Source organism: Miniopterus natalensis, chromosome 2 (genome assembly GCF_054644295.1).
Source record: "Miniopterus natalensis isolate mMinNat1 chromosome 2, mMinNat1.hap1, whole genome shotgun sequence".
In the NCBI taxonomy this organism is placed as follows: domain Eukaryota; kingdom Metazoa; phylum Chordata; class Mammalia; order Chiroptera; family Miniopteridae; genus Miniopterus; species Miniopterus natalensis.
The window spans coordinates 151,813,660-151,837,799 of NC_142082.1; the positions used below are offsets into that span (position 1 = coordinate 151,813,660).

Genomic DNA, 24,140 nt, shown 5'->3' on the forward strand with positions numbered 1-24,140 from the left:
TCCATTAATTAAATTATTAAATTCACACAGCATCTGTCAAGCTGATGATTTACTACATTTGGCATTGATTATCCTTGTCTATTTTTCAGGGTCCATCAGGTCATGATTTTTTTTTTTTTGGTTTTATGATCTCTCTTCCAATCACTACACATCAGTCAACGTCCAGAATACAAAAAAATAAATAAAACTGGGCCTACAATAAGAACAAATTTGGGATTTTAATTTAACACCAGTCATCAAAAATCTGTATCAATACACCAAAAAGTAGAATGTATTCCTTTTCTCCTTTTACAAATGTCATCAGTTCTAAATTCTAATAGTTTTATTAGCTACATTAAAACATGAGGCATGGATGAAAAACAGCAGGCCTCAAGGGGTAGTGATACCACTAGCTTTCAGCCCGTCAGAGAGAACAGCAATAAATTACATTGTTGGCACACTCAGAAGACTAGGAAACCAACAACTTGCTCTTTTTTTTTAGTTACCTCACAGCTAAATAGCCTTGAGCTATTTTAGGTTAAAAAGTTTGGATGTAACAAGTTATTATCTTACTGCAAATCAATTACTGAAAATGCACAGAAATCGGAGGACTATAGCCAAAGGATTCATTCAGGAGATTACGGTGCTTAACAGCAATTCCCTAATTGTGAGCCTATGATGCTCACTTTTCCAGCTTTGGGTTGGCCAAAAGGTCTAAATTAGTGGTTCTCAAAGTGTGGTCTCCAGCGCAGCAGCCACAGCTTCACGTGCTGTGAACTTATTAAAAATAAAAATTCTTGAGTCCCACCAAGACCTACTGACTCAGACGCTCTGGGGGTGGGGCCCAGGACTCGTTTTGATGAGTTCTCTAGGTGATTCTGATGCTCACCAACATTTGAGAGCTGATCTGAATGAAAGGCTCCTCAAAATCTTTTTCCTTTGCCGCCTCACTTCATTCCTAACTTACATCTTCATTCTTAGTGACCAAGTCCTATTGCTTATTATGGATCTACTCATTGGAAACCGCACTCAAGCACAGCATGAGGATGCTCCGTCAATCGCCATTGTCTTGCCTCAACAGAAAAACATGACTGGATGCCTGGCCCTTCCTCAACCTTTGCTATTCCTCAGCTACAGCTCTGTGACTGCGGGGATGTGCAGCTTTGAGGATCCATGCAACTGGTAATCACGACTGCTTGACTCACTGGTCACAGTTCTCCATAAATCACCCACATGCGTGTGCACTTGGCCCTCACATTGGCCATGTCACGCCCTCTCTGCTAACTTGCCACGTGAACCTGCTGCTCATGGTTGCTGAGGTTGCCTCTGTGGATGTTCAGTATCTTATTTAATCAAGGACGGTGGTCTATGTCACTACACGACCTTGGGTGCACTTCTGCAGTGGACGCCTGTCTCACAGGGAAGGCAGGGATTGGAAGGGTGGCTGGCAATTCCTTAGGAGGAAGAGGAAGGTCTAGTTACTATAAAAGGTAAGCAAGTGATGGCCTCAGCCCAGCACATACAGATGCATCAGATAAAGAACTGGAGAGCAGATTGGTTTTTAACAATTGTTTGCAGCGAAGGGAAGGGAAGTAAGGCAGGGGTCACTTCCTGAAAACTGTCTCATGTTCTTCTTATCACTTAAGTACTAAGATACTAACTTCTACTTTTTTCCGCTCCTTTCTGTCTCCACAAGTCACATTACTATATTTAGGCATGTCCAAAAATAATGAACTATGTAAAGCAGAAACCTTAGTGTAGATGTTCACTGTAATATGGACATGTGTAAATGTAAGTTACTGATTAAATTCCAATAAATTTTGGACAACTTATGTCTCGGAATAATGAGACCCGATATGTAACGTGTCACTAATTTTTAAAAAGATATCAGTGGATTACTTCTATTACATTTCACAAGAGTAAACATTTTTCTATCCACTTTTTTCTATTACTGAAATGCTCAATTAATAAGCCTACTTGGTAGTGGACTTAGCACCCGTTGGTCAACCTCCACTGCACTGGTGCAGGAATTCAAGGGCGTCGGCCCCTCTTCTGCAGCTTTCATATCAAAAAATGGAGTGAATGCTTTCATAAGAAGTTTCCAGAAATGCTCTTCAAAGGGGCTGGGAGATGAAGCTGCTTTGGGCTTTCCATGTCCCCACCACCACTGGCAGACTGACGCTGCCTGTCAGAACTGGTCAGGCATGTAATTCAGCTGCGGGAAAGCTGGGGAGAAACAGTCCCGGGAGGTCGGGGGACGGAGGAGGGCAGGCCCCCAGACCTCATTCATACCTGCTGCAACCTGCTGCCTTGTCTGCAATCACAGAAATAGTTTACGGTTCTGCATGGCCAGGCTCTGAGGCCCCTCAGGGCGCTCTCCCAAGGTCTCACTGCCCAGCGTGAAGGGTCTGGAGCTAACGCCACTGTCGTCTGAATCAGTGCTGACACAGAGCATCCCAGCCAACTACTGTTCTCCACAGTGTACTACCATAGGGAAGGGAGAGAGGTGCTAAGGTCACTATATTTTTTAAACACCTTTGCAGAAGCAGCAAGCCCAATTCCCAAATACTCAGTAAGTAAAGATTTTCATTCTTAACAAACAATGAGAGAGAGGGAGACGCTCATCTCGGAACAGGCTGCCATTTCACTAAAAAAGCAGAGAAAGTGCTAGCATCTGGATTAGGGGCTCCTTGCTTACGAAAGCTCCTCTAGCAGAATGTCGTCCTATTTCTCTGGCCCACAAATCTCTCCCGGGTACTTGTTTACCTCCTTCAGGTCCTGCACGACCGCCGTGAGCCTCTCGTTTTCTGCCTGTACGTTGGTGACCACAGCCCGGCTCTGCTTCAGTTCGTTCTGCATCTCCAAGATCTTGCCCAGGTAGTAAGCTTCCTTGGACGCGGACTCCTGCAGCAGCGTTTCCTCCCGAGTCTCGCCATCCTCGGCGACTTTGCGGTGGATGGAGAAGGACTGCCCAAAGGCCTGCAGGGTTCGGAAAGAAAGCGCACGATGAAATGCCGCACGCTGGCGCTGCCAAACAGGCTTGGGAAAGCGTTTCCCTTTGCTTTGCTTGTACGAAGAGCTAGTCTGCAAGACCTCGGGAAGCAAGAACGACATCTCTTATGTGACAGTCTAGCAGCGCTCCTTGAGACTTAAAATAATTCAAACTCAATTAATAAGGAGGAATAAAAATTTTAAATATGTTGCTAAAAATATATACAGTGGGTTAAAGAAAACCTGAAAACCGCTGCTGCTTGCTTTGTTACTTTTTTTTAACATATCCTAATAAAGAACAGACAGTTCAGTGCTAATGAGCCCATCAAAATTCATGTTCTCATTTTCACTCTAGAATAAAAATTCCCAAAATATTTTTCAAGAAAGAAAGCAATAGTTTCCTTAGCTTTCTAATACATTAGCAGTAAGGATACACCAATCATGAACAGTACTCTTAAGACAAAATCACCAAACAGCATTCAAACTGCCCAGTGAAATACAGACATTGAAATATAGTCACTGTATAAGAAAACATACATGTAGCTATTTATTTGTGCAAAAAGAAAAACAATAATAAATCAGAGACTAATGAAATTGGTTATCTTTATGAGCTGAGTGAGAATGGGGTAGAAAGAATGAGGGAGTGAAACGTGATACAAGGGGTGGGGGCGGCGCTTTTCTGAGTACGAACTTTTTATATTGTTCTGACTCTTAGAGCTATAGTAATGCTTCACTTACCTTCCCAATAAATGATAATTAAAATCAATCTCTATGTGTCGGGGGAAACCAAATGGAGCACAAACAACCAATGAACCTAGCTGTACGCAAATGCACAACATAACTACACTAAAAGGAGTAGAGAAGAAAAAACCTAACCTGAATAATTTTGGAAACTGGTATTTTTGCTACAATTACAAAGCTAAAGATAAAAAGCACTGTACCCAAACACTACTGTCTAGTTCATTTTTTTCTAGGAATTATGGGATCACAATTCTGAAACTTCTTTAGCTGTAAACGAGTCGAGCAATTTAAAATGAGCATGAACTGTGTGTCAAGCTCCTCAGCTAGCTTCCTTTTCACAACTACTTTCTCGTTTCTGTGTAACAGAGAACTTCCATGGGACCATTTTCTTTACTCTGCCTGAGTAAAATCAATAGACTCAGGCAGTCTATGGCTCTCACGTTTTTCTCAGCACATGGCCTCCTGGTGGCTAAAACAACCCCTAAGGTCTCAACAGCAAGTGAACATATCTGGATCCAGCACCAAAGGAAATTTTTAAATTTCAGATACATACATAGAATAGATTTTCCCAAAAAAGCATCAAAAACTAAAATTGCAAATATAAAAATTTTGATGAATCCTTAACGCATATTTACTGCAGCTTAGAAACCTTAACTGAACTTATGGGTTTCTAAAATTAGTCATTATTTTTTAATGAAGAATTTGGTCCTTCACTGGACCTGATTTTAAAACCAGTGAAAGGATGAAAGGTTATCTGAGGACATTTTTACTTAAAATAGAAAAATAACACCAATCCTGCATAGCCTATAGATAGATGGGCAACGATCCACCTTTCCAAATTTACTGAGAACATTACTCAGAAAATATCTGCATCTTAGAAAGGGATGGCAAAGGAAAAATGCTCCTACTTTACCTAATTCCTAACTGTCAGTAACTGGAATTGGGCATGACAACCGCCGAAATCTATCATTTGGCTAATTGTGAAAGTTGACTTACCAGACCTGTCTGGCTCTGTCAGGTACCTCCCTCCTCCGTCACCATCCCAAGTATATCCTCACAATGCTGGGCCCAAGAGATGAGAAACAATCTTTTTTAAGGCTACTGAAGCTGCATGCTTGGCAGAAATCACAAAACTAGCTTCCATGTCTATTTATAGGCAAACCTAGGGTAGTCGTGCTTCTAGTTGTATTTTGTCCACATAGCAAACTCCTTTTAGACACTGCAATCATTTCATGGATAAATTTTACTTAAAATTAACTGCGGTAAATTGACATTTCTATACAATTTTAGAATGTATTAGGGTTTCTCGTCCTGTGTGTAGCTACAATTGCACAATACTGCCTTTAATACACTGCAATGTATCGCAGTTGCTTTAAATTATGTAGCAGAGTAAGTCCAATTAGCTATATAATAGGTACCTTGATTTTTTCCTTCCACTCACATGACTTCATAATCCAAAGAAAAGTGGTATTTTTAACTTTTATGTTCAGGACAATATGTTAGCTGTCAAGAAAAATTTTCATACTTATTATCCTTCATAATGTGAAAGATAAAAGAAAAGTTTGGCTGGTATATTTAATGGCATCATTCTCTTTAAAAAATGTGTCCCTGGTTACAGAATTTTCATCCTTTCATTAAAATTTGTGGCAGAGCCCGGCCGGGCGTGGCTCAGCGGCTGAGCATCAACCTAGGATCCAGGAGATCGGGGTTCAGTTCCCAGTCAGGGCACATGCCCGGGTTGCGGGCTGCAGCCGATCAGTGACTCTCTCATCACTGATGTTTCTCTCTCTTTCCCTCTCCTTTCCTCTCTCTGAAGTCAATAAAGATTTTTTTTTTTTTTTAATTTAAAAAAAACGAAAATGAAAGCCAGGGTAAGAGCATAAAATAGCACTGCCCAATAGAACTCTCTGTGATGATGTATCTCTGTTGTCCAATATAATAAACACTAGCCTCGAGTGGCTACTGAGCTCCTGAAATGTGATTACTGTGACCAAAGAATTGAATTTTATCTTATGTAATTAATTTCAATTGTCCCATATGGCCAGTGGCTATTGTGCTGGATAGTGCAGGTGTGCAGAAGGGAGCCTCATTTAGAGCGGACAGTCAGAGGAGATATCTCAGCACATACCTGCTCTGAGCAGATATGTGAACAAAGGGGGTAGGGAGCCAGAACCTGACCCTTCCCCAGAGCAGCAAGCCTGAATTTAAGTGTTGCTAAGCAAGAATTACAGATAGCCATGGCGCCTCTTTAAAGACTCAGTGGCAGTTCTTTAAAGTCTCGACCACAGCACTTTAAGGTCCGAGTGCTCTAGGGAGTTTGTGGACATGATTTAACTTGTAGGAAGTAAAGGGTTGGCAACTGGCCTGTCACTGAAACCCATCCTCCCCAATGGATGACTTTTCCTTCCTTGAACATATAATAAACATTCTTTGACCAATTATATTTCTTTGTTCCCTCAGCTACCAGGAAGTTTGGCATTAAATGCTCTGTAGCAATTAACTACAATACCTTAAGTTTCTGGTATAACTAACATATGCCCTGTTTTCTGTATAGTTTTGAGTTTTTGGTTTTTATAACATTGTATTATTTTAACCTACTTCAAATACTTTTAAAATAAAGAATATGAATTATAATCCCATCAAATGATTAAAATAATTAAAAATTTATTTTTTAAAAATGTTTAATTATCATTTGTTTTAAATTAAGTCTTTAAGAAAGTCCATGTAAAAGAATGGAGTTTGAGAGTTTAATCTGAAAGTTCTATTACAGAATCATTCTCATTCCGTGGACAACAGTGAGTCTAAAGGATCTCGTAAAGCACAAGAAATAGGAATAAAATAGCTAAACTTGTTAGAACTGGCTAAAAAACATTTCCCAAACCACTATATTCCAGCAGTAAAATGTACTAGAGAGTATGATCCAATTAGAAAAGAAGGGACCATTAGAGGTAAGACAACCCAAAAGCACCCAACTGGGAGAAATCTGTTTCCATGACTCATATGGCTTAAACATTTTTAGAAGTCAGAGGTTTCTCTGACCATTAGAATCAAGCCTGATCCTTGAAAAGGGCACATGTACTCACAAGAGGCTAAAGAGGTTAAAAGTGTGCGCTCCTGAGTTGGACCAACTCTGCCACTTACTAATTAAATGACACTGAGCAAATTACTTAACATTCTGTGCCCCAGTTTTCTCATCTGCAAAACGGGGATAACAATTTCTATTTCATAGCATTATTATGAGGCTTGAAAGAAAATCTGTGTATCACTTGGAACAGTCCTTGCTACAGATACAGTAAGTGCTCGATAATTATTGGCTTTTATTGGTAGGAAGAAGATGGGCTTTGGAATCACATGCATTTGGGTTTAAATCTGCCTCCTCTGAAATCTTTGGCAAGATTTTTGAATTTCTATGTCTCAGTTACATCAAGTGTAAAATGAGAATAATAACATTTACCTTGAAAGTAAGAACAGACTAGCCCTAAAGGATATCAGATGAGAGGTATAAAATCCACAGGAAAATGCCTCTGAAATAGTATATGCTTATTAAATATCAGTCCCCACCCTTCTCTCCTGACCTTTGGAAGTCTCAGATCTGATACTGGCAGGCTGTTGCTTCCTCTAATGTAAAGATTTTCCAGGAGGCTATTCATCTCTTTAAGGAGAGCAGCTCCCTACATATTTCTGAAACACCAAACCTCTTACCAAAAAGGGAGCTCTGATGTATCTGTTTTCTTATTAAGCCATTAAAAATTAAAATTAAAAAACAACACAGAAATTTCTCAAGACATAGGCTCTAAGGTTTATTTTAGCAAAGAATTCAGTTTTATCTTTTTAGTGAGAATTTTCAACTTGTTTCTTAACTTCCCCCATCTTTTCTGGCTTTTAACCTAACTCTTACCCAAGTATAAATTCTATCCATCTGGGAAATACAGAATACTTGATTATCAATATTTGATTCCCATTTTGCATTTTTAAAACCATTTCTCACTTATCATAAAAGTAAAAAATATGCATTTTTAACTTGATGAGTCTGACGATAGTTTTTTAAACAATCTACTACACATCCTTAACTGATTTAATCACCATATTGTGTGGCTACAAGACATCATTCTAATGGATAACATACCATATTTCTATACTTCTCAATTAAATATTCTGTGATAGCTTGTTTTAATGCCCCTGATTTTTCCAAACATAATACCTAACAGCCCATCATTCAAATATATATAAACTTAAAGCCTAGATTTTTTTCCTGTCCTTGATGGTTTGTAATTGGTACCTTCTGTCTTGCTTAACAAACTCCCTTTTCAACTATGCAGAGGTTTTTCTAAATTTTGTTGTTATATATTGAATATTCACAAAAGAAAAGATATAACAAAATATAAGCACAAAAAATAACATCACAATAAGTTTCTGTAGTTTAAGAAGTAGTTTGCCCTTCCTTGGTTCTATATGTATATCCCTCATTGCACCCTAAAGCCCTCCTCAAGTGAGCACTATCCTAAATTTTGTATTTACCATGTTCTTGTTTAGGTAATACATTGTCAAATATTGTTTGTTTTTAAAATTCATCTAATGGAATTATTCTACATGCATTCTTTTGCAATTTGCTTTAACACAACTTTAAATTCCTCCATTATGATTAGTGTTGCTATCATTTATCTATTTCCATTGTTATAAAGTAGTCCTCTGAATAAATATGTAACTTGTTTTAGCACACTCATGTACTGCATAACGTTTTGGTCAACAACAAACCACATATATGCTGGTGGTTCCATGAGATTATAATGGAGCTGAAAAATTCCTCTCACCTAGTGATGCCGTAGCTGTCATAACTTCGTAGCACAGGGAACAATTCACGTGTTTGTGGTGCTTCTGGTATACACAAAACCTACGCACCGCCAGCTGTATAAGAGCATAGCATGTGCAAATGCAGTAATAGGCTCTGCCACTCAGGTCTGTGCACGTGTACTCTGTGATGGTCATACAATGACGACATCACCTAACGACGTATTTTTCAGACCATACTCCCATTGTTAAGCAGCACATGACCATAATCTAGTCTCCTCACAATGAATGATTGGATTGCTTCCAGTTTTTTGCTATTACGAACAACGTAGCCGTGAACATTTCCATGCATATCTCCTAGGTTAGTACTTCTCAAAATACATAAGGTGAAGGAACAACTTTATTTCCAGTTTTTATTGTTTGCAAAAACAATAAAAATAAATCACTGCAAGCATATGTCTACCATATAACCCAGCTATTTCCATTCCTAGGTATTTATTTACCAAAGATAATTTATCTGTAATAGCCAAGAACTAAAAACAACTGAAACGTCCACCAATAGGTGAATAGACAAACAACTTGGGGTATATTCATACAATGGAATACTACTCAGCAATAAAAAGGAAAGAACCATGATACATGCAACAACAGGGCTGAGTTGCAAAATAATTATACTAAGCAAAAAAAGCCAGGAAAACAAGGGTACATACTGTAAGATTCCATTTATACAAAATTCTAGAGAATCTAAACTTATCGATAGTGACAGAAAACAGAGGAGTGGTGGCTCTGGGGAAGAGGTACAGAGGTAGGAGGGGCGGGAGGGAAGACCAAGGAAACAGAGTGAAGGAGCAAAAGGGAGGACTGCGAGGGCCACAAGGATATCTTAGGCACTGACGCATATGCTAGTTGTGGTGGTGATCTCACGGGTGCATGCTTATGTCACACTTCATCAAATTGTACACTTTAAATATGTGCAATGTGCTGTGTGCCCATTATGCCTTAATAAAGCTGTGTATATAATAAATTCCTAGGAAAATATGACAAGAAAAACACAAAATATAAGCCCCAATTATTCTTAAGACCTGACTTTTTTAGGTATATGGCACAATCAAGAAGAAAGTACAGAGATTTCCTATTCTCCCTGCCCTCGCACATGCATAGCCTCCTCCACCAGAGAGACATCTGATGAATCTACATTGAAACATCATTATTAGCCCCAATCTACAGTTTACATTAGGGTTCACTTTTTTTTTTAATCCTCACCAGAGGATATTTTTTCCATTGCTTTTCAGAGAGAGTGGAAAGGAGAGAGGGAGGGGGAGAGAGAGAGAAAGAGAGAGAAACATCGATGTGGGAGAGATACATCGGCTGGTTGCTACTGGCTGCGTCCCTCAGAGCCCCAAACCAGGGATGGGGGGGCGAACCCACAACCCAGGTTCATGCCTTTGACCAGGATTCGAACCCGCTACCCTTTCACGCCCAGGTTGACGCTCTAACTACTGATCCACACTGGCCAGGGCAAACATTTCATATTGTTACTAAAGATTCACATACCCACTTCCATGCAGTTTCTATTCAAGGCCTTTTCTCATTTTTTCTCAAAAAAGAGTGCATTTTCCCTATATTAATTTGTCAGTGAAACGTGTGACAAGTACCTTCCCCCAGTATTTACAGCTTGTTTTTTCACTCATTTTACATGGTCTTTTGATGAAGTGAGGTCTCATTTTCCTAAAGAACGAGTCCCTGTTTATATACTATTTGTCAGTTATAAGTATGGCAAATATTTTCTCCCAGTTTATGACTCCCCCCCCACACACACAGTGATGTCTTTTGATGAATTAATGTTCTTGATTTTAAGGTAGTCCAATGACCAGTCCCTTGCTTCTAGCTAGCACATTTTGTGTCTCACTTAGGAGCCTTCCCTCCTCCAAGGTCATAAAGCTATGCTGTATTTTCTTCCAAACATTTAAAAGTTGTGGCCTTTTATATTTATATCGCTTAGCTCACCTTCAAATGATCTTTGTGTATGGAATAAGTACAGATCTATTTTCATTATTTTTATATGAACAATCAATTTCTCTAGTACCATTTAATGAACTGCCCCTCCTTCCCCACTGATGTCGAGGGCCACGTTGGCTATAAATCATATGACCTAAGTGTGCCTGTTTTTAGGCTACTCTGTAATGCTTTAATAAGGTACTGAAGTAAGGAGCAGCCCCCTTTGACACAAGAGATAACTTGCATCTTCTAAACCTTACTCATTAAGTTATTTAAACTCTGAAATATCTGCATCAAACTGGATGTCATTACTAGCAAATACTAACAGAATGTATTAAATGAAAACACCATACTTTGAAAAAAAACGGAGCAAAGCCATATTGGTTTTGAAATTTAGTCTGTGAACACATAAAACCTAGGGGTTTTCCCCCTTTATAGCATATTTCCCCTTTGTAGCATATTTAATTATTAAATACAATATAGGAAAAAAGAAAAAAAGCAGAAAAAGAAAACAAATTACCCATCGTGCCACCTTTCCTCTCCCACCCTAACAATTTAGGCAAGTTGAGGACCTCTGCATCCTGCCCACCACTGTCTGCTGGGCCTCCTGAGGTCCTCAACACTGTCCTTACTCATCACTGTCTGGGCCTCAAACCACGATCTCTTCTACCTTCGTGAACTTGGCTCAACCAGAAGGAGTTCATCTGCACAGCCTGGAGGCCACCTACACTTCCTCCCCTTGGCCCTCTCTAGTTTCCAGCTTTTCTTTTTGTTGGCAGGGTAATACATGTTCATAAGAAATCTTGGGATCAAAAGTGTTAGACAACTACTGTCCCCTAATTATTGTATATGGTCAATCTTAATTCTGGTGGTTCACTTTCAGCCTCTTATTACTACAGCCAACAAGCAAATTACAGAGAATTTAAGAATTACTGTAAGGAAGTATGTGTGCACAGCAAGCAATCTCAAAAGATCTGTCCAGAAGCAAAACGCAAATGCACACGTTGTATTATAACCAGAAAGAAATTCTTCAATTTTTTTTTATAGATTCTGTATTTTGAACAAAACATGTGTAAAATATAGGTAAAATCTTTTTCCTGGGTCTTGTCCAGTAAGTGTCTTTGTCATTAAAATGCAGATAAAAGAAAGTTAACCTCTTAAATCATTGTAAATTATATTCTGGGTCCCTAAGTATAAAAATAATAAATTTCACATTCATTTTCCCAATTAAAATTCAAGCCAATCCCCAGTTTAAAATTTTTTCTTTTTACTAACACCCTTCCCTTCTTTTTCTTCCCTTCTGCCATCCTTCCTTCCAACAAACATTTATTGCATGCCAGTGCATTTAGGTACCAAATCCCAAAATGTCAAGGCCTCATTATATTGTATGAAGAAAATCAGGTGCTTTTATTGACATGCAGGTTTTGTATAAAAAATAAGACTATCCCTTTAAAGGACAACTTGTGAAGCCATTCATGCGATTCAGCTTAAGAAAATGACCTGAAATCAGCTCAGCAGAGTGACCTCACTCCAATTCCCCTGGATAAGAGGGATACCCCAGAGGAAATCTCTCTAGTTCAGGGCTCAGAAAAGGAAAGCCTTGTTTCAGAAGAAAGAACCAAAGAAAGGAGGTTTTCATTCAGGAAAAAGATTATTTCACACTCTACTCCCAGAGAATGAACACAGTAGGCTTTTTTGAAACCTAAAGAAGAAAGTAACAAAGGATACAAGTTGCCCCCCAAAAAAGTATACGCACTTTGAATAATTACTAATTCCAATGGGTTAAATCTGAAAAGAAAAAAACATCAATTGAGCTATTAGAAAAAAAGTGGGATACCCTATATTCCTGATCTTGCAGTTATGAGCAAAAAAGCAGTATTGACATGGAGTTATCAATTGCCCTAGATTTTCTTAAAACTCAGCTGTGACTAGGACGTAAGAGAAAAACTCAAGTGACTTTTATTATTAATCAAGTGAGAGCGAAAAAATGTTTCTTGGACGTATGGTTTCCTTTGCTCTGTATGTGGGCACTTATGTTCTTATTGGTTAAGAAAGTGAATGGACTGTTACGTTTTCAGTGTCTTCTTGTCCTCATGTGAAGTAATGCGATCTTTCACTCAAATTTTTAAAAATCACCTCTGCCTAAAAAAAAAACATTACTTATAATAACAAATAACATTATTTCCTATTTGCCCATACATTTCAGTGACCTGCCAAGGTCACCAGTGGCGCAGCTGGGATTCCGACCGGGAGCCTGCGTATCGAGTCTCCCATACTGTGTACAGCAGAACCGCAGCAAGAGATTAGAAATGAGGAACCCAGTAAGAAGTACTCATAAGATAATTGGAAACTTTTGCAGTGAGCTTATAGGAAGTTAGGGGGTACTAAAGTAGTTTAAGCAAAAAAAGATATGTGCTTGTTTAGGCTAAACTAGAGCAGAACCACCATGGAGTGAGCTCTGCCCTTGTTTGCTACTGTGGAAGGGACTACATGTTGCCTACACAGTAGCCACTCTTCCCTCTTCCTTAGTAAGAAATGCTGCTGTTATTTGGGATGGCCATGTCACCAGCTTAAAGACTACTTTTCCTAAACTCCTTGGATTCTAGGGGTGTTCAAGGAATTACAAGCAGTTCAGTAGATGGAAGCCAGGGAAGCTCTATCAAAAGGGGGCTGATTCACTGGAGAGATATGTGCTTTGGACATTCCATTTTCTTCTACTGTGGAACTTGATGTGATGACTGGAGCACTAGGAGCATCTTGTGACCATGAGGAGAGTTTTGGCATGTAAGCCAGCACTAAGAATGGCAGAAAGGAATGTGAGAAGGAGCCTGGGTCCCTTGTGATCATGGAACCGTCACACCAGCCCTGAACTACTTACCTCTAGACTTCTTTTAGGTTTAAGGCAACTCGATTTGAGTTTTCTATAAAATGTGACTGAATCCTAATATTAAGTGATGTAGTATTTTATATAATCTTTTTAACTTTTAATTATCCTCAATGCTTTCTTGCCAGAAATTTACAAGAACTTTTTTTTTTTTTTTATAAGAACTCTTCATGAATTTTGTTCTAATTCACAATAACTTCCTCTCTGCCTCACATGTATTCCTCTCTGCAACTCATTCCTACTGTGTTGACTTTCATGGAGTTCGTAGCATATAGTATTAACAGGAAAAAGTGGAATATCAATAAAGATGGAAATGAACAGTAGATGCAAATGTCAGTAGCTCAGCCTGAGCTGTCAAAGGGAAAGAAGATCGAGAGAAATTAAAGTTAAACCTTGTCTAGAATCACAGGTCCAGTAATTGAGGAAACTAGGGCTCGAACCTACAGGCTCCTCTGTGATGTTGGTCTTAAAACCAACAACTGATAGTGAACTGGCAAGGAGTGGAAGGAGCTTCCAGCTGAGGGTGGCAGGTCTAGTAAAGGCCTTAGAGGGGGAGAAAGGAGGTCAACAGTTCTTACTCAGACCATCAGAAGCCATGAGAGTGTGGGGGCAATTTTAAGAAAAGCAGAGCTTGGTGCAGTGCAAAGAGCTAAAGGGAAAGTGTGAAATAATGAAAGAAGTAGGCTTAGAGGGGCTCTCAGCCACCAGCAGGGGAAGGATGGGAGTAGAGAACTTGACCAATTAGCAGGAGGGCCCAGCGATAAGTCAGGGTGTTCAGGCCGTCCTGTCAAAGACACAAATTGCTAGTTTTTATTACCAAGTAATGAAACATTCATCCCTGACCCTGACCCTGACTATGGAGGACTTTCAGGCCCCTCATTATTTCTCCCAGTATTTTTGAAGCATTTATCAATATGTAATCGCACATGTACCCAATTATTAAATAGTCTGTGAGAACTTTAAGGATATTTGGTTCTCTCTCCAAAATCATCATTATAAAAGATCAAAAAAAGAAAGAAATATGATGCACGCTTGTTACTCACAGATTTAGATTAGGGAGTTACAGTTATATGATAGATGAAGATTAGTCACAATGCCTAGGACCTGGAGATACTAAGACTATAAATCCTAACCCACACTGGGGTAAACAAAGGCCCTTTTCTGTCTTACTTATGGTTGATCTGTATCTTGTCATCATTGATCTGTATCTTGTCATCATAAAAGTGTCTTAACTAATTTGCAAAAAGTTGTCACGAAGGTTAACCCTATCTCTTGGGGAACGTAGTCATTAATTTTGAAGCTATACATACTAGTTGGCTGTCAAGGAAGCTGTTTCAACTCTCTATGTAACATCCTTGGTAAAGTGCTTAAATTCCTTTGTCACTGAGAAAATATAAAGAGTTTTTGGCTTCCCCCTTTGGGCCTGATTGTAATAGTTTGATAACCATAAGCCAATTCTTTCCTTCAAGCCAACATTAATATGAGTTTTTCTTCCACAGGCCCAAACATTTTCACCCCGAGCCCTTATCCAATCAGTGAAATGAGAAGTGGAATTCTGGATGAAGACATTAAAGATAAAGTAAAATCTCAGGGAAAAAATATGCTTTGCTTTGAGTGACTGATGGCTTTTCCTGAGATGAGTAAGTATGGCCAGTCAACTTCTGATGTCTAGTTATATGTGGCTGGCCTGCCAGGTGTTATCTGACCCTCAACCATCTCATACTTGTCTCTGACTGTATGCCTCGCCCCCTCTCTGGCCTGCCATTATATCCCGTATCAACAGGGCAGGGGCAGAGAGGAGGGGCAAGGAGACAGGAGGAAAGAGAGAGAACACAATCTGGCCAAGGGCTGGGTGCAGCTCGGAAGGCGAGGGTGCTTGCTTTACACACTGTTGGGTAATTGTTTTAACTGAAAATCAAAATGTCTTTTTCAGTCTATATCAAATGTCTCCACATCAAAACGGTTACATCACAGCAACAGGATGTAAATGCCGATGGGCTGTCTCAGGGCTATTCCTTCTTAAAGGTTCTCTAAGTTCTAACTCCGCATCCTCAATAAGCTGCTCTCAGATCTGCGATCGCAGTTCCTGAGGTGGAACTGTGACCCTAAGGACAAAGCGCTTCCTATCAGGCTTCATGAGAAAATAAAATTATAAACTTGAAAACACTTTAATTCAGCCTTCGTTAAAATTATAAAGAGCGATCTCACCCTGGCCGGTTCGCTCAGTGGTTAGAGCATCGGCCCACAGGCTGGAGAGTCTCGGGTTGGATTCCCCGGGTGGGGCTCATGAGGAAGGCAGCCAACCAATCGATGTGTCTCTCTTGCATCGATGTCTCTCTCTTTCTCTCTCTCCCTTCCACTCTCTCTGAAAAGCAATGGAAAAGATATCCTTAGATGAGAATTAAAAAAAAAAAAATTAAAGAGAGATCTTATGTGTGATGAAAATACTTACAAACTTCGAGAAAAAATAACTTTGATATGGGTTATTTAAGGTGTAGGGTCAAAAATATGATGAATTGATAAATACTTTCCTTTGGTGGTCTTTAGAGCACACTGAACAAAGAACACTTAAGCAACAGGCACGAATTTCTGCTTTATGTTTAAATTTGCACGTGCTCTGTCTCTTGTCAAACTACTAAGTAACTCTAAACTGTTGGTTGGGTAAGTAATGTCAGGGAACCTCTGTGGTAAGCGGTTTCAGACTGCGAAGGCTTTAGCCTGTGACCTTAAGACTATGTGTGTTGCCCGGCTGGCGTGGCTCAGCAGTTGAGCATCGGCCTAGGATCCAGGAGATCAAGGTTCGATTCCCGGTCAGGGCACACGCCCAGGTTGTGGGCTCGATCCCCAGTGTGGGGAGTGCAAGAGGCAGCCGATCAATGACTCTCTCGTCATTGATATTTCTATCTCTCTCCCCCTCTTCCTTCCTCTCCCTGAAATCAATAAAAAATATATATATATTTTAAAATGACTATGTGTGTTTTAGAAAACGGGATTTTTTTAGAATATATACCATAGACAAGTGATCATTTACAAAAACTTGTAAACTATGTTTGACATAGAAAACTGGTTTTGCTCCCCCACCTTGTCATTATTAACCTGATGGTTATGATCTCACTAATCTTGTTATCATGAACCTCACCCATATACACACTATGGAGAGTCTCATGCTAGTCAGGGAAAATATCTAGACTCACACGGTAAGATATTTTTCTCCCAGTTAGCCAGTAAAATAAAGTAGCACTTACAGCAGATTCATTTTCAAGGCCTCATGCATAACATCGCTCTTCCAAACACTTGTCAAGCTGTTTGCCCAGGTGAGCAACATATTGTTCTAATAACAGAGCTGTCTGCCCAGAGGAGCAGACTGTTTGTCTTCATAAATTGATTTGAAAGAATTTCCTAAAGTAAACAGTGAAGTTATTTATTAATTTAGTGCCGGTCTTCCCAGGCAAGAATTTCCTGGAGCAACGAGTTAAGTCATGTTGACACAGGTGGGGGGCTCAGCTCTAATATGTCCCATTCCACATGTGACTAAAAAAAGCTAAAGAGAAAAAACCTGACTGAAATAAAGGAATGCTCGACCATATAATTTTAGAGGTTGGTGAGTAGTCTAAGCTCATAAATTCACTGTAGAAGAAATTGAGACCCAGAGAGTTTAAATAACCTGTCCAAATCCATATAGCCCGTTAGTGAGAGAGGGGACAACACAGTCTAGGTATTTTGCACTGAATCCAATGTTCTTCCCATTACAGGAGTCAGTTCCTGCTCTGAAATTGTCCTTTAAACACAGAGAAACATAGACAGTGTATTACAGCACCTGTAAATGATCCCCAGACTTATGAGCATCTCCACAAATGTAATACAGAAATTTAATGAAAGGCACAGCATCTGCAAAGCTGTCAACTCTAATACATCTCACAAACTTCACACTGAAGAAATTCAGAAATGAACGTGAAGTCTTATCCATTTTACATTTATTTTATATCATTAAAGACCACACTTACACTTTGGCAAAAATGTCCATTCTCCTATTGGTACTTCTGCAATCTATATTTAGAAGGTATTAACATGAACCCTCAAGTCAACCTGTACTAGTAGAGAACTCTGACTAGTACTCCAATGTCACAACCACCACCCATGAAACACTATATAAAGATGTGATTACTTTCTGCTGTTCATTTATGGCTCTTAGTCATCCAGAAAGTGTCTAATTTAGACAGTGAAACCAAGGGTCCTTATGACTTTGATTAAATTTAGCTTTAAATCCTACTGCTAGAAGTCACCTCCACCCCCCTTAGAGACCTAGCCTTTACTCCTGATAATCAGCAACCCCCAAGGCAGCAGAAGAGAATAGCCTGGGCCTGACCAATGGTCACAGGGTCTGGACCTCTGGCAGGCTAAAGATAACACCGTGACCTAAGTTATGTTTCAGCTCCTGAGCCCCAAGGTGGAGCTACCCCATGGCTACTTTCCCATAAGACCAGAGAGATGCTGGAGCTGACCTCAGAGCTCTCCTCAAGACCTGAAGAAATCATTTAGCACCCTTACCTCACCTCTAACCAACCAACTCCCAGCACAACCCCAAACCCCCTAAATCACGGTGCCCTGTGATTTTTGCCCTATATGATCTGTAACCTATACCCCACTGGGGGGTTGAGTCTTTAGCATTAGCTCCCCGTCTCCAGATTGGCCAATTCAATAAACTATTTTTCTTTCTGTACTGCAAACTCCTGCTCCTGTGTTTCTTTGGGCTGGTGTGCACAGGCAGATGAACTCAAAACCGTTTGGGTCCTGGTAACAATAGCATGTTGCTTTTATGTTTAGACGGCTGAGAAAGCAGATAGATTTATAATACATCACATAGCCAACAAGCTTCCCACTGTCTAAGGTTCCGTGGTCCACTAAGATAGCCATTAGCCACATGTGGCCATTTAAATTTAAATTAATTAAAATTAAATAAAATTCAAAAATCCATTCTTTGGTCACATATTTGTATTTCTACAGCAGATATGTGTACTTTCAGTAATTTTTAGGTGTATGTTGTATTTGGCCACCACTACAAAATGCACATCACTAGTAAATATGCATCATTAAATAAATTCAGAAAGCAAGGTTATGTTGGTCAGGATAGGGTAACGCAGAAACAAGGAACCACAAAATCTCAGCGTCTTAACACAACAAAGGTTCATTTTGTTCTAACCCATAGCTCAGAGTCGATGTTTCTGGACCGGTGGTTCTGGTTACATCTCTGAGCAGGGCTTCAGAGAGACAGGTTCCTCTGTACTCACCCCGACAGTGATGAGTTGGGGGGGGAAGGGAGGAGAGCGGAGCAGAGGGAAGAAGAGGAGGGTTTTGCCAGATGTTTGGGCGCTAGGTCTAGAAGTGTGCACATCACTTCTCCCCATTATCCACTGGCCATAAACAGTCTCCCAGACCCAAAGAAATGCAAAGGTATTGAGAAAGGCTAACTTCCTATAATCCCAGGAAGAAAATGGAATGGCATGGTGAGTACAAAGGGTGGCCTGTGTCACAGAAGTCAGACAACATCAGACCTCATCGCACAACAGATGAGAATCTGTTTACAGCGAGTGTCGGGATCCTATAACTACAGCAGACTGTGTCATTACTCAAAGTGTCCCTCGCCCCTCCCCAGGGATTCTACATCCCTGCCACACTGATCCAGGCTTGGCTGCATGATGTGCGGTGCCCCTTTCTAGAGGACTGCACGTCCCCAGTGGTCACCTAACTTGGTTTGTAAAATGTGTGACATGGCACAAGCCACTTCCAAGCAGAAGCTCTGAGATCCACTGTGTGTTTCCATTGTGGGGGTTTTTTCCTTTGCTAAAAGACTAGCAAAGCCTCAGACAGGGGCTACTCCTTCAGCTCATGCCTCAGAATGACAATGACATGGACTAGAGTCTTCCTTACCTGAAATGGACGGATAGCATGAGAGAGAAACCTTCGTTGTTCCAAGTCCCTAAAATCCTGGGGGTTGTTTGTTATCACACCGTAACTTAGCCTCAGGGACTAATGAGGTAACAAAACCACAGCAGTGGATGTGGCTCTTAGAAGCATATAAATCAAGAATGGGAATTGCTTAGGGTTTGTGATTAATAATAAAAACATTTCCATGACTGGTAGAGAAAGTGACAAAAGCAATAATGTAAATTGAACATGATGTGCACCTTGGACTTTTTTTTATTGATTTTTAGAGAGAGAGAAAGGAAGGGGGGGGGGGAGAGAAACATCAATTTGTTGTTCCACTTATTTATGCATTCATTGGTTGTTTCTTGTATGTGTCCTCACTGGAGATTGAACCCACAACCTTGGCATATGGGGAGACACTCTAACCAACTGAGCTACCCGGCCAGGGCACCTTGGACTTCTTTACTTGTAAAATTACTTCCCACATCCTAAGGAAGGTGGAGTCCTGCTTCCCCTGCCAGATAGTGCAGGCTGTGGAAGGAGTGGGGGTCCTGAGGGTGGTTCTGCTCCTACGTGTTAGTTCAGGCACACACATGAAAAAGTAAAGAGACTTCCACTTGGTCAAAACTTATACATAACATGTTCCTAACCAATAATTTACTTCTGGAATTCAACAAATCATACCGAAAACCACAAAATTGGTTCTGCAGGAATGTCATTAGTAGAAATACAAATGTTTAAATCAAAAGTTGAAAGATAATTTAGCTGCCTAATTTATCTACCTAGTTCCAAAGTAGCAGGCAAAAGGAGTCCTACTGCAAAAGAATTTCTATCATCCTCATTTTCCTTTTTTTTCTGTTAGAATTTCATTTTATTTTTTTACAGAAAACGTTTTTAACAAGTAGAAAGAGCATACTCCGAAATAATGACAAAAAAGTATAGTATAATAAATACATAAACCAGTAACATAGTCACTTATCATTATTGCGTAGTATGTACTGTATGTAATTGTATTTGCTATACTTTTTAAAATTACAGTTGACAAAAAATACTATATTAGTTTCAGGTATACAACCCCATGATTAGACATTTATAAAACTTATGAAGTGATCACCCCAACAAATTTAATTTAGTACCCATCTAACACCATACAGTTATTACAGTATCATTGACTGTATCCCCTATGCTGTGCTTTACATCCCCATGACTATCTGTAACTACCAAATTGTACTTCTTAATCTCTTCATCTCATTTTGCTTTTTTGAAGTCTAAGTTCCTTTGCTGTTATTTTAAGCAAATTCTCATTAGGTCTTCACCTAGGATGGAAAACAATCATCTTTTAAAAAGTATTTCAGTTATAGTCAATTACTGACTATATGGGGCCATATAGTAGCAAGAAATCAGTACATCAAGAAATCAATAAATCCGTTTTTCTCCTTCTAAGGTACTGCATTAGATACTATCACAGACTATTTAAACACTTTACAGTACCTAAAATGTCAGCTTTCTTCAACAGTCCTGACTATCAGCATCAATTTTACCACTTTAAAATAATAGCAAATTGTCCTAAAGACCTGTAGAAACACAGAAATAAAATGAGCACATTTTTAACCCATTGGACAAATAAAGCTCTGTGAATGATATTCACCAAACTTCATGATAAACTATCACAGCACTTCTAACTCTCCTTCATTTCCGATCCTTTGATTTTCTCCAAACAATTTCTAAAATTTTTATGAACAGAAGTACTACAAATCTCCTCATATCAATAAATAGTTTCTATGCACTATGCCCAACAGTAGGAACTGCAAAGCACCATTTCCTTGAAAATGAAGCATCTGCTCAGGACAGAAACTTACATATAAGAAAAAAATTAGAAAACTACAATACAATACAGAATGTAATAGTCTGCACTGTAAGAAATCTGTTTTTTCTCCTTCCCTTAAAAATCAAAAGGAGAGCCGTGGCCGGCGTGACTCGGTTGGTTGGGCATTGCCTGGTGCTCTGAGAGGTCGCTGGTTCGATTGCCGGCCAGGGCACATGCCTGGGTTGCGGGCTCAGTCTCTAGTAGGGGTGGTGCGGGAGGCAGCCGACCAATATTTTTCCTCTCTCTCTCCTCCCTTCTTCTCTCTCTAAAATCAATAAAAAAACATTTTTTAAAAATCAAAAGGAGACATTTAGATATTGACCACCACCTTTCTGAACTTGATTGATAGTGAGCGGTTTCCTGTTCTACACTGATTTTTTTTGTTTGTTTGTTTAAAATATTACAGATGTCCCTTTTTCTCCCCAATGAGCCATTCCACCCTGTTCCTTCCCCCTCCCCAGTCCCTCTCCCCACCATTGTCCATGTCCTTGGGTTGTGTATATATGCACATAAATTCTTTGGTTACTCTCTCCCCCTCCACCCACACGCCCTCCTCCATCCCTCTGACATTCATACACTGATATTCTTTAAATTCTCCTTTATTTGGAATGGAATAAATTTAAGTAGATCTAACAAGCATGCACTGGCAGTTTTTCATCTGTAGCAGCTAATTAAAAATAGCTGCAACACTAGTCTTTGTAAACAGAATGCATCCTAGAGCAATTACCATCACAGTTCTGCCAGACACCAGGGTCTACGGTGCGAAGAGATCAGCAAATTACTTCCTCCCAGCAATGTGCTGTGCAGGGACTTATAGTTTTGCTTTTGCTGAATTGATGAGGTACACACAGATGTAAAGAGAAAAACTTAATTACACTGAAATTACATAGGTCAGTGTTTTACTCTGTTAGAATCATAAAAAGTAAATTCCAATTATAAGCAAAAGTTGCTAAGAAAATTGAATTATGTTCCAAAAACCAGTGAGTGAGAAATTATATTTTCCAATAGGATCATTAGCTTAGATGAATTTGAAAATGTGCTAAAATATACTCCTTCGTATAGTACATAAGATAACCAGGTGTCATGTTGCATTTATATGCATAAAACGAAGGGCTCCTGAGAGTCACTTTAAATGATTTCAAACGTTAATTAGAAAAAAATATCAAATCTAAAAATAATTGCTTTCATTTTATAGCCAGAATTACTTTACATTCAACATGATAAATTAGCAAAATGTGAAATTTTTTATAATGACTGTTTAGTTCTTTTACGTATCTCTTGATACATAAAAATACAAAAATATTCCCAAATATTTCTGATTCCACTGTAAAAAGTAATATTCCATCTTCTGAGTAAACAAAGATTGAAAAACATTTCTTTTTACTCCCTCCTAAAACTACTCTAAAGCTACAGTAGAATACATCTTAAAATGTGTATGTATATAGATAAGATAGAAACATACATACGTACATACATACAAGAGAACATGAGAGGAAACAACAGCAGCAAACTGAAAAGTGGGGACACACACAGATGAGGGGTCATTGATGCAGCAGACCTGAGAAAGCTAATGCTCCTTAATTAATAACATTATGGTAAGAATTAAATGAGATAATATATGTTACAAAATATGTATGCAACAAATGCTAGCTTTTATTATTAATAAAATATTTACAAAGGATGGCTTTTGGAAGACGCCATAACACTTTGAATTAGCCAGCCAGGACGAGGGAGGGAAATGTAACCTACTGAGCCCAGGGTGGCGAATTCCTATTTCAGTCTCCTCAAGGGAACCATGCATTTCCAGCAGCTGAGGTTAACCTTGCCTAGGAAATCCTTCACAGAAGAGAATGAAGAGACCCAAGGGAGGGTATATTTGGAAATCTGATAAAGAAATTTAAAAAATCTGACCACAGGAAACATCAAGAGAAAGGCCCAACTCCAGAATGGTCAGTAGAATGTGTTCTGGTACCTATTTTAAGGCATCTGAGTGCCCCTTTAGACCAAGGCTAAGTGCAGCTCAGACTCTTCCAGAAGACATTAAAGAAGACATCCACTGTGAGGAAGGTGGAGAAGCAGACCCAGGAAACGTTTCAGTGGGTGACTCAAGGTCTAGGCAGAAACCCTCAGGGTCCTTTGGGCAGAGCACTAGAGCCGGTTATCAACACAGAAGCTCGGAGCTCTGAAGTCTACATCTAGACTTCACTGTCTTTGCCACTCGGTAAGTGGAGAGAAATTCAAGTTTGGGCTCGGGCTCAATGGACAAACAGGGTTCTGCTTATCTGCCTGGGACCAGAGGAAATCCTCCACTTTAAGTTCTCTTTAACCCTACTACAAGGATCCAAATTACTTCAGTCTAATATACAATTTGCACTAAATTTTACAAAATCAGTATTATAGCTATGAAAATATCTTGCTCATTTCCCTAGTTTTAGTAAAATTAGCACATTGGGCATCAAGAAGTAGATATTTAGATTCATTTACTACTCAACCTATTGACAGGGTTCAGGACACCCTACCCCAAAATAGGGCATCTTGGAATATTGAACATTTTAAGCTGTAGGAGTCTGAGAAAATAGTAGGAGGAAGGGCCCCTCTGACCATTCTCCCTCCCCCACCTTCTCTCTTAAAACACGTCATAAAACTCTCTTCTGAGACAAGCCCTGTGTCCTCGCCATATGGGACGGAAGACGCCTTCTTACCTCTAAAGATAAGGGGACACTGAGAAGAATCAGGAGAACAGCTCTGGCTAAGTGCCCCTAGTTTACTACACTTACCACATACTCCTCAACCTATCAGACTTCTCCACAGCTGTCCCCTCTTCACCAAAATTAGCATAAAAATACTCAGGTTTAACAGTTTCTTCAAGTCTTCTTTTCCTTACGAAGGCTCCCATATCACAGAAAACTTCTATTAAATAAATCTGCGTGCTTTTCTCCTGTGACCCTGCCTTTGTCAGTTTGCTTT

The 24,140-nt window shown here is 39.5% G+C and overlaps 1 protein-coding gene across 1 annotated transcript in view; it reads right to left on the reverse strand.

Moving 5' to 3' along the window:
* The window catches only part of BICD1 (BICD cargo adaptor 1), a 140,454-nt gene that overhangs the window by 62,524 nt on the left and 53,790 nt on the right, over window positions 1-24,140 (reverse strand). Inside the window, exon 2 of the mRNA XM_016201434.2 lies at window positions 2,746-2,958. Within this exon, the coding sequence (XP_016056920.2) occupies window positions 2,746-2,958 (213 nt within the window). The remainder of the gene's footprint in view (window positions 1-2,745; window positions 2,959-24,140) is intronic.